At 32.8% G+C, this 17,001-nt stretch overlaps 2 protein-coding genes across 2 annotated transcripts; one reads left to right on the forward strand and one right to left on the reverse strand.

The window, feature by feature from the left end:
• Positions 1-1,843: 1,843 nt before the first annotated feature.
• LOC123197601 (LRR receptor-like serine/threonine-protein kinase ERL1) lies at positions 1,844-8,102 on the forward strand. The gene is made up of 27 exons (XM_044611926.1): positions 1,844-2,159; positions 2,360-2,498; positions 2,606-2,677; positions 2,777-2,848; positions 2,965-3,036; positions 3,124-3,195; positions 3,381-3,452; positions 3,626-3,697; positions 3,795-3,866; positions 3,954-4,022; positions 4,141-4,212; positions 4,310-4,381; positions 4,461-4,532; positions 4,621-4,692; positions 4,765-4,836; positions 4,922-4,993; positions 5,089-5,160; positions 5,240-5,311; positions 5,396-5,467; positions 5,551-5,622; positions 5,728-5,799; positions 5,884-5,955; positions 6,032-6,105; positions 6,224-6,358; positions 6,442-6,780; positions 6,955-7,325; positions 7,442-8,102. The coding sequence occupies exons 1-27, from the start codon at positions 2,051-2,053 to the stop codon at positions 7,799-7,801; spliced, it is 2,964 nt and encodes a 987-aa protein (XP_044467861.1). The 5' UTR covers positions 1,844-2,050; the 3' UTR covers positions 7,802-8,102.
• A 2,155-nt stretch (positions 8,103-10,257) lies between these two features.
• Positions 10,258-15,748, reverse strand: LOC123198208 (protein TPX2-like). Its single transcript, XM_044612870.1, has 16 exons — positions 15,213-15,748; positions 14,997-15,083; positions 14,597-14,762; positions 14,182-14,269; positions 13,664-13,714; positions 13,424-13,521; positions 13,248-13,326; positions 13,056-13,118; positions 12,916-12,966; positions 12,712-12,770; positions 12,238-12,316; positions 11,941-12,003; positions 11,763-11,825; positions 11,616-11,660; positions 11,307-11,422; positions 10,258-10,679 (listed from the first exon to the last, which is right to left on the reverse strand). The coding sequence occupies exons 1-16, from the start codon at positions 15,397-15,399 to the stop codon at positions 10,661-10,663; spliced, it is 1,314 nt and encodes a 437-aa protein (XP_044468805.1). The 5' UTR covers positions 15,400-15,748; the 3' UTR covers positions 10,258-10,660.
• Between the last annotated feature and the right edge of the window lie 1,253 nt (positions 15,749-17,001).

The following is a 17,001-nucleotide window of genomic DNA, read 5'->3' on the forward strand; positions in this document are numbered from 1 at the left end:
GTATCCACCCACCAACCAAACCAACCCTTGAAGCTCTCTTTTCACTGTTAATCACCACCAGGCTCTTACCCCACTCTCCCCCCACACCGCCTGTTTCTTAATTCGCACCATTAAATCCTGCAAAAGCTAAGGCAAGGCAAGATGTAGAATTGTGCCAAATTCGAATATGAAAGTCTATTCGAATTTGGTTTAGTTTGAACAAATGAAACTTGAGTTTAGATATAAACTCGATAAACTCTTTTAAGCTAGATCAATTTAAATAGAATTAAATTCAAATTCGAATATAATATTAAATCAAACTTAAATTGAATTCAATTTAATATTATATTGAACGAAAACAATCAAAATAACGTTATTTTAGTTAATTTAAATTGAACTTTTTTAGACATATAAGCTTAATAAATCGACCACCCTAAGCTCAAACTCATTTGAATTAAGCGTATTTTAGATTTATTCGGGTCAAGTAGAATCAATTTTAAGGTAAAATTAAATATAATTTGATATACACAATTTTTAATTTTGATTGATTTGATATTATTTTATTTTTAATTTAAAAATTCTTAATTATATGATAAAATATTATCTGAATCAATAAAATTATATGTATTCATTTATATTTATAAAAATTAAATAATTTATTGATAACGCAGCTTTTAATGATTAATTAAATTTTTTTTTATAATGTACAATTATATGGGCATATTGTAGGACTCTATTTTTTCACCACAAATAATGATACAAATTTTAATTCATTAGAGCTAATATTTCCAATAATTTGGCACATTTAATGCCTACAAATATTTATATGAGAGTGATCTCATTGACCCTCACGATTTATCTTAACAGAATCCGTTTACTTCTTTTTAACTTAATTACGCCTTTATGTTTTAACTGAGGCAAAGCACATTTTCCCACCCAAGGTTTATTGTATTTACCAACTAGCGTAATTAAGTATTAAAAATTTAAACTCCGTAAATTATTAAAATTAATAAAATCAATTAATTTAAAAAATAAAATCATTATTTAATTAATAATATATTAAAAATAAAATATTATTCATTTATCTATAGATTTAATAAACTAATAATTTTTCTCAAAATTAAGTTTTAAAATATTATATTTTCTCTTATAAATTTTTTTTCATATTCTTTTTTTTTTTCTTTGTTGGTGTTGTCTCCAATCAAGCCTGCTCTCCCTTTTTTTGATGTTATCTTCGAACAAAGACAAATCATCTTTATCCGAAGACAATGTCAAAAAAAAAGAAGAAAAAGGAAGAGCGAAAAAAGTTGATTGGGGACAATATCTGAAAAACGAGAGAAAAAATATAATATTTTAAAGTTTAATTTTAAAAGAAATTATTAATTTTTTAAATTTAAAAAGTAAATAAAATTGTATTATTTTTAATATATTACTAATTAGTTGGTAATTTTACTCCAAAACTAATTTATTTTGCTAATTTTGATAGTTTATGGGTGAGAATTTGAGTTTTTAATACTTAGTATAGTAAGGCAGTGCAACAAACCTTGGGTGGGAATATGTCTTTTCGCCTTTAACCGACAGTATATGACAGAATAATTAAAAAAAAAAAAATACTGTATTTACAATATTCATATTTTAATTATTTAAAAAAAACCTGTAGGCTGTGTACTACAGTGATAATGAGGCGCGTGAGATTAGAGTGGAGAGTTGTACGAAAGCAAGGATAGGTGTCAAAAAAAGGAAGACCTTTGGGAAACGGTAGTACGAATGACGGCCGATTGTGCTGATGAATAAAAAGATTCATTAAACATATAAGACATCTACTAACGTCGTTTCACCGCCGTTTACATCGGTCATTTCTCTATTTCTCTCTCCCCACTGCTACTTGCTTCTCTCTTCATAACGCCTATGCTCAGTACTATACCTTGCACCTCACGCTAACCGCCTGTTGTTTTAACATCTCTCTCGTCTCCTCTGCTCTCCTTCAAACTAACTCAATGCCAAAGCCATGACTCACTCCGAAGCTTTTCTTTTGGCCGATAACAACAGCGTCGTCATTTTCTCTTGAGATATGGAAGAATTTGTTCTAGAGATGAGGAAGAAAAGTTTGTTCTCGTTTTGTTGTTTAACGGCCGTGATTTTGCTTCTTTGTCAGTTTGCTTCCTCGCTCAACGATGAAGGTTGCAGTTCTTTTGCGTTTGGCTTGATTTGACTGCTTATAGATGAATATGTTTTGAATATCTCTGTTTGGCTGCTGAGAAAATGGCCAAAAAGTTAAAAAAAAATCACTACTGGATTGTTGATTTTTCTCTGGACAATTAGAATTCAGGTGCTTGAACTCATTTTAAGCTTCTGTTTATAGTCTTGGTTTTGAGTGCAGGGAAAGTTTTGATGGCGATGAAAGCGTCGTTTAGTAATGTAGCGAATGTGTTGTTGGACTGGGACGATGTGCACAACTCTGATTACTGTTCATGGCGTGGTGTTTTCTGTGACAATGCCACCTTGTCTGTTGCTTCTTTGTATGTTTGATCTTTTCTCTTAGTTATGTACTGAAATATGTAACTTTTTCTTCGTTTTCAACTAATTATTTTCTTGCCTTCTTTTTTCTAATAACCACAACTTGCAGGAATTTGTCTAGCTTGAATCTGGGTGGAGAGATTTCCCCTGCCATTGGAGATTTGAGTAACTTGCAATCTATGTAGGGTGTATTTTGAACGCTACAAACACAACTTACTGTCTGTTAAAAATTTTCCTCAGCAAGTAATTTTTCTTCGTTTTTGTTTGTGAAATATTGCAGAGACTTTCAAGGGAACAAACTAACGGGTCAAATTCCAGACGAGATTGGGGACTGTGCTTCCCTTGTTCATCTGTATGTAAACATCATGTCTTCTTTTATTATAAACTTGCTTTGTTTCATTAGTACTTCACATATATGTTGTTCACTGACATTTGGGCGTTTATTTTTGGTTGATTTCTATAATTCAGGGACTTATCTGATAACGGTCTCTATGGTGACATTCCATTTTCAATATCAAAGCTCAAGAATCTTGAGTATTTGTTAGTTTCATGTTTCAACTTCTGAATGGTTTCATTTTGCCGAATTTCCAGAGAGAAATGAGTCAAAATTCCCTTTACACAATGCAGGAATTTGAAGAACAATCAGCTCACTGGCCTTATTCCTTCAACATTGACCCAGATTCCTAATCTAAAGACCCTGTAAGTGGCTCTGTTAATTTTTTAATCCTTTCAATACTCTAGCCAAAGTTACTCATGCTACAAGATTTGACAAGTCCAAATAGAAAGCTTCTAATTCTTAAGTTTGTTATAATTGTCTTTGTTTGATATTGCTTACTTTTTGTCAGTTAATTATTTTATTTGCATTTTTTTTTTGGTGAATTAAGCGATCTTGCTCGAAACCAGCTTACGGGTGCGATACCAAGGGTAATTTATTGGAATGAAGTTCTGCAATACATGTGAGTTTTAAAAAATAACTTATTTTTAGTAATTAGAAAACATTATATTTTGCTATTTATCTTTTTAAACTTTACGTATACAACAGCGCCTAGTGGCTTTGTTTAATTTACTAGTAAGGTTAAACTGAAGAGTTAATATTTGCTTATTCACATTGTATAACTTGCGTCCACAGTGGGCTACGAGGCAATGCTTTGACTGGAACCCTGTCAGCCGACATGTGTCAATTGACCGGATTGTGGTACTTGTAAGTAGTCACGGTTTGTTGTTCTTTTTTTTTTCTTTGCATCGAATTGTTTTTAGCCTTCAAGTTCATTGGACCCGCCATGTTTTGTATCTTTCAGTGATGTGAGAGGCAATAACTTAACTGGCACGATTCCAGACAATATCGGGAACTGTACAAGCTTTGAGATACTGTATGCCATGTCTATATCCTATCTTACTGTTAGTCTGTTTTCTTTTGTCATATGAATATTAATTTTGTTGTATGCTGAGAATATCAGGGATATATCTTATAATCAGATAACTGGTGTGATACCATACAATATTGGCTTCCTGCAAGTGGCAACACTGTAAGTGTTCTAACTTTTGTATTAAGTTTTATTTCTCTTGGAAAATTTAGCTTAATAGTTGCACCGTGTGGCATATTGGATAGATTTGGTTAGTTTTAATCTGGTGTTTTTTGGTTAGGTCACTTCAAGGAAATAAGTTAACTGGGAAAATTCCAGAGGTGATTGGCTTGATGCAGGCTCTTGCTGTTCTGTGAGTATGCAGTGTTAAATAATTTATGATTTTTTTATTAGTTTATAGCCTGTTGTACTGAAAATAAAATCATATTGCTCTTTAACCCTTTTTTCAGGGACTTAAGTGAGAATGAGCTTGTTGGACCAATCCCACCCATACTAGGCAATTTGTCATATACTGGAAAACTGTTAGTTCATTTGTATTACACATATTTGTTGTTGTTGCTTCATTGATTTGTTCCTTCATAAGTTTGTTTGCTGTACCAGATATCTCCATGGCAACAAACTAACTGGACCAATCCCACCAGAGCTAGGCAATATGTCAAAGCTTAGTTACTTGTGAGCTCTCACTTTGTAAAATGGCCATATTACACATTTGTGGATATCCTCTTGCTAACTTCTTTTTGGTGTATTTTTGTTTTGGTAGGCAATTGCATGATAATCAACTTGTTGGGACAATTCCTGCTGAGCTTGGGAAGCTTGAGCAATTGTTTGAATTGTGAGTTGACATTGTTTTTCGTGTGTTGTGTATTTCTTAGTTCAACTAATCAGCCTGTGTATTATTGCCTAGGAATCTTGCAAATAATAACCTTGAAGGACCCATTCCACAGGATATAAGTTCCTGTACAGCGCTGAATCAATTGTAGGTTCTCTTTGACTTCTAACTTATTTTATTGTTTTCCATCTCTTTTCTGCATATTGATCAAGAATCTTGATCTAATTTACAGCAATGTGCATGGTAATCACTTAAGTGGGTCAATCCCATCAAGCTTCCGCAATCTGGAGAGTTTGACTTACCTGTATGTTATGATACCTTGGGTTTAAATATGTTGTTGCAGTATCAATGAAACATGTTAGATGACATTAATTTAGTGTTTGCAATTCTTGTGTTCAGAAACCTGTCAAAGAACAATTTCAAAGGCCATATACCTACTGAGCTAGGACGAATCATTAATCTTGATACATTGTAAGTTTCTTTTGCATCATGTACTTCTCTTGGTATGAAACCCCAATGCTAGAAGTCAGTTGTTCTCTTTATCTTCCAGGGATCTTTCTGGCAATAATTTCTCTGGACCAATTCCTGCTTCTATTGGCGAGCTGGAGCACCTTCTTTCCCTGTATGTCTTCTAGATATTTTGATGTATGTTTCCCATTTGTTCTTGGATGTGCAGTATGGCTAATTATGTTCTTTATTTGTGGAGAAACTTGAGCCGGAATCATTTTAGTGGACCATTGCCTGCTGAATTTGGAAATCTTAAAAGCATACAGATAATGTGAGTTGATCATTTTGAAAAAATCTGTAATTTTGGTGCATTTAATTGTCTTTGTGAATGTACTTTTTTCTGTTTGCTTGCAGTGATGTGTCATTCAACAATATCTCTGGTGTCATACCTGCTGAACTGGGCCAACTCCAAAATATCTTTTCTCTGTAAGATCTTAATCTGATTGCTTTCTAGCTGTGATGATATACTTTTTGATAAATATTTTAGATGTGGTGCTGCTGATGCCTCTTTTGGATAAAATTTCTTTTTAGGATATTGAACAACAACAACCTGCATGGAGAAATTCCGGACCAGCTAACCAGTTGTTTCAGTCTATCTAATCTGTGAGAGGATTTCTTGGCCTGGTTCTTTTGTTTTTCATCTAATTAATTTATTGTCTCACTGAAAATCATGTTCTTTCATTCCAGGAATGTGTCCTACAACAACTTATCTGGGATTATACCTCCAATCAGAAACTTTTCTAGATTTTCTCCTGATAGGTATGCAGGAAAAAATAGGTTACATGTCTATTTGGATTATGACTCCTATATTCATTGTTTGTATTTTTTGTGTAAGCTTCATGGGAAATCCACTATTATGTGGCAACTGGTTTGGATCAATCTGTGGTCCCTCAGTACGGAAGTCTAGGGGTATGAACTTTATTTTTCAACAACCTTATAGCATTAGTTTATTCTGTCCATAAACTTTTTAATATGAATGTTTTACAAATCAAGCACATTTTGCTTAATGATGTATTTGGCATTCCAGTTATTTTCTCCCGAGCTGCTGTTGTTTGTATGATATTGGGCTTCATCACCTTGTTAGCAATGGTTGCAGTAGCCGTATACAAATCTAACCAGCAAAAACAACAGTTCATTAAGGCTTCCAAAAAGTCTGTGCTGGGTATGTGCTGGCTGCTGTATTTTCTCAGATAGTTTATCTTTTTTTCCTGTTTCCTGAAAGTTGTTTAATTTTTGCATTCTCAGCTCCACCGAAGCTTGTGATTCTTCACATGGATATGGCTATTCACACCTTTGGTGATATAATGAGAAGCACTGATAATTTGAGTGAGAAGTTTATCATAGGATATGGTGCATCTAGCACGGTTTATAAATGTGTGCTTAAGAATTCCCGACCAATTGCAATTAAGCGACTTTACAATCAGTATCCTCACAACTTGAGAGAGTTTGAGACTGAACTGGAAACCATTGGCAGCATCAGACATAGAAATATTGTCAGCCTGCATGGTTATGCATTGTCTCAATGGGGAAATCTCCTCTTCTATGATTACATGGGAAATGGTTCTCTTTGGGATCTTCTGCATGGTTAGTTTATATAGCCCATGAATGGAATAAGTGATATTAATGTAATATGGGCATGGCCAAGTGATGCTTTTCTGCCTAGTTGAATTCTGTCCTTTCATTGTTTTACTTTATGCTTTATTTTTGCTGGCTTGTGTTTTATTTAATTTCTTTGGTTTTTTTGGTTGTGCATGCCAGGATCCTCAAAAAAAGTAAAACTTGATTGGGAAACTCGCCTGAAGATTGCAGTTGGTGCTGCCCAAGGACTTGCTTATCTTCATCATGATTGCAGCCCGCGAATTGTTCACAGGGATGTAAAGTCCTCAAATATCCTGTTGGACGAGAATTTTGAGGCACATCTCTCTGACTTTGGTATTGCCAAATGTATACCAACTGCAATGGCCCATGCTTCAACATATGTTTTGGGAACTATCGGCTACATAGACCCAGAGTATGCCCGTACCTCTCGTCTGAATGAAAAGTCAGATGTTTATAGCTTTGGTGTTGTGCTTCTTGAGATACTTACAGGGAAGAAGGCTGTTGATAATGAGTCTAACCTGCATCAGTTGGTAACCTTCTCCTGCAATTATATTGTTGTTTTCTAATATTATGCAACTTATAATATCAAGGAAAGTGTCAAATTCTGATCTAACTTAGTGTGTTGTATGTATATTTTATTTCTCAGATACTGTCGAAGGCTAATGACGATACAGTAATGGATGCTGTTGACCCAGAGGTTTCGATTACTTGCATGGATTTGAGCAATGTTAGAAAGACGTTCCAACTTGCTCTTCTCTGCACTAAGCGCAACCCTTTAGACCGACCAACAATGCAGGAGGTTGCTAGGGTTTTAGTCTCCCTTCTGCCAGCTCCAAGCACCAAGTCCACTTTGGCTACAAAATCAGTAGACTATGCCAAATTCATGATCGACAAAGGACAGCTGCGGCAACAACTTCAGCAACAGCAAGTTCAGCGGGGAAACAATACATCTGATGCTCAGTGGTTTGTTCGATTTGGAGAAGTTATATCTAAGAATACCCTTTAAATTACAGGTACCTTTTGTTCATCTGACACGATATCCCGGAAGTCTGGTTAATATGGTGTCATTTCCTTTCAATAGAAAATGTATATGGCCCCCTATCAGGAAATTTTGTACATTTTGGATTGACTAGTTTAGAAAAGTATTCAAATGCCTAAAACTTTGAAATTGTTGGCTTTGGCGGACTTCTATTCTAGTAGGAGCAAGCTCTAGATATTGGTATCGGCGTCTATGTTTTGATCTTGTCTTTAGGCACAAACGTAATAGCTTTGTAAATTAATCAAATCTTTCGGCATGCTTTGGCGTATTCTCTATTTGGATTACTTGATGCTTCAATGATCAGGAAGGTAGTTCATATAATTTTTACGTGGGTTTGATGATCGGTCTTGCAAAATTGTTTTGTTAGATTAGTTAGAAAGTTTAATTTTGAAATGTTGTAGAGGGATTTGAATCTTGCGCTCTCGCTTCTTTGACGTGCCGCAAGGAAGTTTATATTAACGTGGAAAGAAAACTTGTAGGCCAATTGCATGAAAGAAACCAGTAGGTCGATTACCTGAAAAGGTTTAAGTGAGCAGCACTTCATGCGTCTAATCTCTTTCTCGTTTCTTTATGAGAATTGTTATGTGCATGGTTTTGTGCGTAATTAAATAGTCAAAAATTAAAATTAATTATATAATGATATATTATTATTATTATTATTATTATATATTAGTTTAATAATTATACAGAGTTTTATTATCTTTATGCAAGAAAAGAACACCTATAAGGCATTTTTACGTGTCTAGTGGGATTTTAGTTTTCTTTTCGTGCCCAAAATGTATTGAGAATTTGCTGTGCAACGACAACAGGAATATAGTCAGACTCCCTCTAATTAATTTATATAACATGATATGCTTGTGTCAGATTACATGATTTTAGAGTGAAAGAAAATGCATACCGCTGTCTTTTTTTTTTTTTTCCAAACTGAGACCTCATCTATATTAATTATATGGATTTACTCAAACTCACAATCACTGTATTAAGTAAATCAAAATTTTATAAATATAATAACGATTTGAATTCAAATCTTTTCTATTTTAATATTTTACTATTTTTATTAACTTTTAAGTTATTTCAATTTATATATATAATTTTATTCATGTGTTTGGACTAGTTGATGTAAATTTTGTTTCAACAGGGGTGGGTTAATGTTGTGGAAGCTGCAGGCAGAGTGCAAAGGAGTTAGGTTTATAATTTTAAGAGGGTGAAAAGATTTTATTCAATTGTTATAATCACTGGTTTAAAGGGCTTTTGTCATCAAGGGTTGCACAGGATCTGAGCGCAATGTCTGCAGGATTTCTGCTGCAGGGAAACATGTTCACGAGTCATTAAAATTGCTCTGACCATTCTGGCAGCTCTGATTTCAGTATTATAGTTCAGTAGGGTTTTAAGTATGTCTCCAATTATACACTTTTTAGCATTTGCTTTAATTATTATTATTATTTTTTATCTGGAGACACCGCCCACATTAATTAGATAGATAAGTTCAAGATATACTAATTAAACGGCCAAAGGACTATTTTCCCCTAAGGTATGCTGTAATCTCAAGTTTTCATCTTTGATAATATCAAATACTCACTTATGAATAATTAAAATTAACAGAATCCTAACTCCTAAAAATATTTTCTCTTTTTTACCCTCTAACCCCTAAAAATTAATCATTTTCCCCTATGTCAAGTTTTGAAAAATAATATTTCCCCCTTTAGGGTTTAGTTTTCAATCTTCGACACCAAATCCGACTCCATCGCCAACGACGAAGCTTTCCAGAGGCATCACTATGCTCCGACGGTCTCCCTTGCCTCCTCTGGAGCGACAGTCGGCTGAGATCTGATCTGAAAAGAAGAAAAGCTTCCAAATTTGGTGTCGGAGATTGAAAACTAAACCCTAAGGGGGGGAGGAGAATGCTATTTTTCAAAACTTGGCCTAAAGGGAAATGGTTAGTTTTTAGGGGTTAGGAGGCGAAAAATAGATAAAATTTTAATTTATTTTTAATATTATAAATAAAATGACGATTTTACCCTTACCACCGTTAATTTTAACTGTTCATGAGTGGATATTTAGTATTATCAAAGATAAAATATGAAAACTTGAGATTGCAGCATATCTTGGGTGGGAAATAGTCGTTTGGCCTAATTAAACCCATAACTATCGTATCAAATCAAATTTTAAAAAACATGACAAAAACTTGAATTTAAATATTTTTTCTGAAAGTTTTAATATTTCACTAATTTTATTATTATTTTCTTTTAGCAAACCCCTACAACTTTTTCCCTCAAATCCTAAACTCTAAAGCCTTTGCATTTGATATCTTGCTAAATAAATCATTTAATAAAATTAATACGTAAAACTTCCATCTGACCGAGCTACAAAGATCAAATAAAACTAACATGTAACTAAAATTCAAATTTTAGATTCAAATAATATGTAAAAATGAGTCAAAATAATGACACAGCCAATCAATCCTATGGTTATAAACTTATAATCTGAAAATCCAATTGTCTATGCCAACAAGCTGAACTATAATTTTGAAGAAATGCTATACATTGTTTTTTTCATGCATAAGAACAATAAAATTATGTGCATACATTTTTGAATACACAAATGGGTTAACAAATTTGTGTTATTATGTAATTAGGTATCTGTGTACCCATTTATGTATTCAAAAGTGTATAAACATAGTATTACTCCGTAAGAAAATGTACAAAACCAAAAAAAAAAAAAAGCAACGGTTATGTGCAGCTATTTGCTATGATTTTTAGGGTCCAAAGGGTATCAAAACTCACCTGAAATGACCAACTCATTTCTCAAAAGCCTTTTTCAAGTAACTCAATGTATATCCAAGTTCCTGCGACAAGAATCATTCGCAATCCAATTCAAAAACATACAAATGGAAATTGAAAACAAATAACCCTGTAATGGCACTGGAAGCAAGTGTCAAATTTTATTAGAGTCACCGGTTTCAAATAATAGTGTCATTGTCATCACTAGAGATGGTAATCAGGCCCATGAAACCAGGTCTTTAGCCAGCCTCTCCCTAAAAGATGGGAAAGAGGATGGAGACAAGAAAGACTAAATCCCTACAATCGAAAAATATATTCCCATCCCGTAAAGTCCCCTCCCTAATTTATCCCCTCTCCTATATATTTCTTAAACTTGTATATATTAAATTACCCTTAAAACTTTTAAATTATCACAAATGTCTTGATTTTATTATATTTCCTAGCAGGAATAGAGAGAGAAAAGTGTGGAAAATTTTTCAGTGAAAATGGGGAGGGGAAGGGGAGAGAAATTCGTCCCGCAGGGAGGGGATGGGGATTTTCCGTCATCCCTGTATTGTGACAAGACAAGAAAAGGTTTTTCTTGTAGAAACGGAGATTAAGGTATTTGCTTCTATCCTGGCCTATTGTCATCTCTAGTCATCATTATAACTGAACAAAGATCAATGGCATTACTACTTCAGAAATTGCATTACCTGTTTATGTTGTATCGTGCTCCACCTTCAGTAATCCCTTTTTCAGTTGATTCACTCCCACATTGGTACTGGTTAAAACCAAACCTCGGAGAATTTTTCTTGACTGCTTTTAGCATCTACAAATTTAAGAGTATTATTATTCCAAAAGGAGGACGAGTCTTGAATTATTATTATTGCAAAGGGAAGAATAGTATTAAATTAATGTCTAACTTGTATTAACATACTGTAGAATACAATTTTTGGTCTGTGATCAACTATGGAACTTTTTGCCCAGTATATCAATAAATTTAAGGAACCATACTACTATACCTCATGTTCCAGATGGAAGGAGCTTTGTGTGTTCTCTTTTAACTCCTGTATTCGATCAATCAAATCACTTGTCTATCAATAAGAATACGGAGTACAAATCTTGTAAATAAACAGGAGCTATACAAGTAAAAGCTTGGAGGAACTAACCTTTGAAGGAGGAGGCAATTTTGACTGGGGTTTTATGTTAGTGTCAACTGATGCCAGGGAGAGCTGATATCAAGTCAAAAGAGAGAGTCATGAAAAGAAAATTCACGCAACAAATTTGAAGTTTATAGATTGCAGAGAGTAATCCAATTCGAAAATAATTATCTCAGTCATATCCTACCTTATTAAATAGTTCGATTGGTGGCATATTCAAAAATGTTTTATCCACAGGGGGATCAAATTCCTGCAAGGAAATAAGATCAATTTACTTAAGAAAAGTGCACCAGATAGCATTTGATGACATAAAATTTTGAATAGAGGATCATTTAAATTATCATTTGAACTTTGCATTCCTGTTTGATTTTCCTAAAGACACTAAGATCTCCTTCACTTAAATGTCAGGCAACAACAGGCCTCCACATATGAATATTTTAAAAATTTCTCAACAATTAGGACCAAATATAAAATTTTACAGCACCTGCTTATTGTAAGGTTGAGATTTAATTTGTTGTGTTACTTCAAATTTCTCTTCCTTTAGGGAATTGACAGGGCTCAGTCTGCAATAGTGGCACAACAATGTTAGAAAGCAATCATAATCATCAGAACACTACTTTAACTGTTGGTTTGTATAAAAAAGAAAACTGACAGAAAGGGATGGAAAACTATGATAATGGTCAAGTAACATGGTTTTCCCTTGCATTATGAAAAGGATATTGATGGAATGGAAAGCAACAATTAAAATATAAATTGATAATTAACCATTTTCTTGCTTATTACAAGGAAAGTCTACATTCTTTACCAGATACAATATTCCCAATAACTGAGAAAGCTTAAAACCACAAGAAAAGGAGAACAGAAGACACCTAATGACAACATATATATTATATGGTGTAAATGGATCATTGCATGTTTAATCGAAATTAGCATAAGCTAAAATAGAAGACACCATTACCTTTCAGAGTATTTGTTTTCATTTTGTGAGACAGAATTATAATTACTCCTGTTCACTACCTGTAATGGGGAGATCATTAGCTTACAACAAAATCAGAGACATATTATGATTGCACTACAATAAAAGTAGCTGAGAACAAAAAGAATAAGTTTAAGAATATCATATCAATATAATGATCTATAAAGCACCCTTTTGAGGACCTACATTGCTATGTGCATGTTGCCTAGCCCTCTCAGATGTTCTCAGCTGAAACTCCTACAAAGAAGGGAAACAAAATATAAACCACAAGCATGCATTAAATCTGTTTCACTAAGATCTATTTAAAGAAATGGCCTAGAAATTACTTGACACTCAGTCAGTGGTAGTGTGCTCTTTTTGGTGAGGGGCAATGCAGGAGATTCAAAAATCTGTAAAGCCCAAAAGAAATCATCAGAAGAGATCATACATTGCAACATAACTTTACAATCTAGTTCTGAAAAAAACATGATTCCTATGAAATTCAAAAAGTTTAATCTATATTAACTCAAAGTACCCACTTTTCTGTTCAAGGGGCGTGCTTTAAAAGTACAATTATTTGATTTTACATGTTCAGTCGACTCTGCATTAACCTTGAACCTGAAATTCAGGAAGCAAAATGGCAAAGAGCTCATCAAACAAATCTTGATGTAGGAGAAGACATTTAAAAAAAAAAAATCCAGTCAGTGTATGTTACCTATGTCTTTGTGCTCTATTTGCAGTTTTCAAATTGGGTTCTCTAGGAATAGTAACTTTTGATCTAGCATGCACTGAACTAACCCCAAGGAGTCCAGCCTGCAAACCAATCAAAATTTGTTTGATCCAAAGAACTCTATTGATAACACTGAAATGTACTACATGATCAAAAGGGTCGGCAAACAATTATAATGTATCAATTATACGCCATATCCTTTACTTCCTGAACGCTAAAGCTTACCTCGTTAGAAACCTTGTGTAAGAAAGGAGTTTGATGCTTCAGATGAGAAACCTACTTCGTCAATTAAAAAAGCAGTCTTCAGAGCTTCTGTCAGAGCTGACTATAATAACTAAGTATAAACATTACTGTCTAGTAAAATGCGCACTTCATATATGGGCAGTTGCTTAAACTTAAACCTTTAAGAAAGCAAAATACAAGCAAGATGAACAGAGCACTGGGTACCAAGCAGAGATTAGAAGCAGAACAACAAAATACTGCTGGAAAATCAGGACAATGCATAACCAAAAGTAAGAAAAATAAGTTACAAAATGTATTTTCTAATTCTTGGAATTCTAAATCTCTTAAGTCTTATCAAGCCTAATGAGTGCTTGATATATCAATCTTAAGTCACATAATGCAAAAATAAACTCAGTTCATGGATGCAGTTTAATTCAACATTTTCATAACCAAACTCCTGAATTCAAGAACTGTATAAGCAATTGAAAATTGCTGAGATATTGAATATGAAATTTTAGCACCTTGCATAAGTAACCAACATCCAGCTTTTGTCTCTTGGTAGCCAGGTTCTCGATGAAAGAAGAATTTTGTGAGCACTTGTCCATTTTTCTGTACAAATTTAAAAAACCCATAAAATTAATAATGAGTAAAGAAATATGACAAGGATGCCATATAATAGAAAAGGCCAAAAGAATTCCTTAAAACAGTTCTACCAAACTTCATGTATATTACATAAGCCCATAGAAAACACCCCTACACTTTTTCTTCTGATAGACTAAAATAATTAATGTTTAATAATTCCAAATTAGTTCCAATAAATAAGTAATACACTTTTCAAAATCTTGAGTGAAAACTGATAATGCAGAGAAATGGTGTGAAGCGTGTTACTGTCATATACCATAAGGAAAAAAAAAATTGCAGAGAAATACTAAGCACCTTCTTAAAATATCCTGCGAATTAACTTCTTGAGGTTGACTGTGCTTTGCCAAATAACTTGCTGTGGGTTTCATTAAAGTTGAACTCCTTGATAGAGACGACTTGACCACAGACTTGGTTTTGAATTTCGGAATATCTTGGTGAATGTCATTACAGAAATCCAGTCCTGAAAAAAATGATAGACAAAAAGATTAGATATGGAGTAATAGTATGAAACTCCTATCTGGCTATATCACACATTTAGTAAAGATTAGGTAAATTTAATCTTTAGAACCCTTATTGAGAAACTGTTTGCATATGTTGATAGCCTTAGCTTAAGTTCATGAATATCAGGCATCAAAATGGTAGGCGAAATAAGAACCTCTATTATTATCACTTGAAGAAGCGTCAGAATTAGTACCTACAGAACTCATGTTTCTAGAATCACAATAGTCGCTTCCCATATCCTCAGGGATATGATATCTACACTTTGACTTGGAAATAAAAGCTGAAAATTTCATAAAAAACTAGAAAGTTAAATTAAGACCGATTAATCAACACGTAAATGAATAAAGAACAACAGTTCAATTAATCAACCAAAAGATAACACAACAAATGAAGTTATTAACATGCTTACGTGAAGGGGGGCAACCTGCAGCCGATTCGAACCAGCGTTCCGCTTCCATAGTATCTTCTGAAGTTTCTGGTTGAGAGAAATCAAAGTACTGAGCCGCATCAAATTCATAATCAATATCAAATACAAATTCTTCCACCTTAAACGCCTTCATTGTGTATACCTCCATTCCTTCATCCATTTCTATCATGCTAAGATTCTTTCACGCAAACAGCCATATTGTTTTTCAATTTTCAAATTTTTTTTTTTCAGATGATGAAATTGAAACCAAACCAAATGGCACCAACTAATTTCTCTCGCTACATATAAATTTTCGCGTAAACTGAGAACTACAGTTCCGGACACTAATACAAACAAACAAACGGCGACAGCTATACCGATTATCGAACTTCCTCCCTCTAAATTTTTTCAGAAAATGAGAGAGAAAGTTAAGACAACACGTGAATCAAAATTTCATCGGTATCGAATCTCTGAAAATTTCTCGGACTATGAAAAGGAAACTTCGATATTATTTTTAAATTATTTGGAACCCTAATATCCGCGCACACAAATTCAGAAACGACGTTATTTATATAAGTTTTAAAATAGCTTCAAACGGAACGGCGAGAATTTCGTTGCTCGCTAGGAGACATGAAAGGAAAGAACGAAGACAGAGCATGGAAATGTCCTTTTATAGAGTATAAGTTAAAAGAGAATGACCCGTACTTTTTTATTTTATTTTTGAATTTATGGGTTCCAATTTCTGTGCTATTTTAAATTAATTGATAAAAATCTTGTTATTTCTACATTTGGATGATTATGCCGATGAGAGGTCAATATCAAAAATTAAATATTTTATATTATATATTAAATATTATATTATATAATAATATTTTATAAAATAATATAATAAAAATTTTAATTAATATGTTGTTATGTTAAAAAATATTAAAAATTTAAAATTATTTATATACCCTTAAATTATATTTTTATTTTCTTAAATGTATCAATTTATATTAGTAATATATATTATATCGTAAAATACATATCATATCATATGATATGTTTATTGTATCGTATTAATTTAATATACTTTATGATATATATCATTTTTTATATATATTATATCATAAAATATGTATCATATATCATAAAATATTGATTACTATGATTATGTCTTGTTAGTTTTTGTTGGCAAGGGTTGATATTTTGTTTTTTGATTTTTTTATTTAATCAAATAAAAATGGATTAAAGCTTTAACATGGGTAAAAATTATGATATAAAATTTTGTTTTAATTAAAAAAATATGATCGAAATATTTCATACGAAACATGAATAATTTAAGAATTGATGTGAATAACGGTAACGTACAAAAATTCTAAATTAATCCTATTCCATAAATTTATTTATTAAAAAAAATATCTCAACATACAAATTATTTACGTCATCATATAAAATATTCACGTTAATATATTAAAATAATAATGGAAATAATAATAATAATAATAATAATAATAATTGTGAAAGACTAATCAGTAAAAGTGAACAAACTCCTCAAATTGGAATTAGAGTCTTTGGGTAGCTGACTTTTGGCTATAATTTTCACTTAAAATTGGTTGATCTTGGGTAAGTTTCAATTCTATTTTTGTGGAACCAACAAGTTTTGGATTTGGTTCAGAGCAAGGACGGAATCTTGTCCTTTTGTTTCAATTGTTTTCAGAATTGAGAACTAAATTTTCTTGTGTGATGATAGTGGCCCTGAATTATCTAGCTATGTTGAGCTCAGGGGTAATGTTGATGGCACTGAATTTTT

Source organism: Mangifera indica, chromosome 15 (genome assembly GCF_011075055.1).
Source record: "Mangifera indica cultivar Alphonso chromosome 15, CATAS_Mindica_2.1, whole genome shotgun sequence".
NCBI lineage: Eukaryota > Viridiplantae > Streptophyta > Magnoliopsida > Sapindales > Anacardiaceae > Mangifera > Mangifera indica.

Bases quoted from the DNA above. Each gene is read 5' to 3' on its own strand.
- LOC123197601 (XM_044611926.1), top strand. From the start codon at position 2,051: ATGGAAGAATTTGTTCTAGAGATGAGGAAGAAAAGTTTGTTCTCGTTT. The intron at 2,160-2,359 runs GTTGCAGTTCTT...TTTTGAGTGCAG, and splicing joins TTCCTCGCTCAACGATGAAG to GGAAAGTTTTGATGGCGATG. The intron at 4,994-5,088 runs GTATGTTATGAT...TCTTGTGTTCAG, and splicing joins CTGGAGAGTTTGACTTACCT to AAACCTGTCAAAGAACAATT.
- LOC123198208 (XM_044612870.1), bottom strand. From the start codon at position 15,399: ATGATAGAAATGGATGAAGGAATGGAGGTATACACAATGAAGGCGTTT. The intron at 13,327-13,423 runs GTAACATACACT...CCTGAATTTCAG, and splicing joins AATAGAGCACAAAGACATAG to GTTCAAGGTTAATGCAGAGT. The intron at 11,423-11,615 runs GTATAGTAGTAT...TTAAATTTGTAG, and splicing joins CCTTCCATCTGGAACATGAG to ATGCTAAAAGCAGTCAAGAA.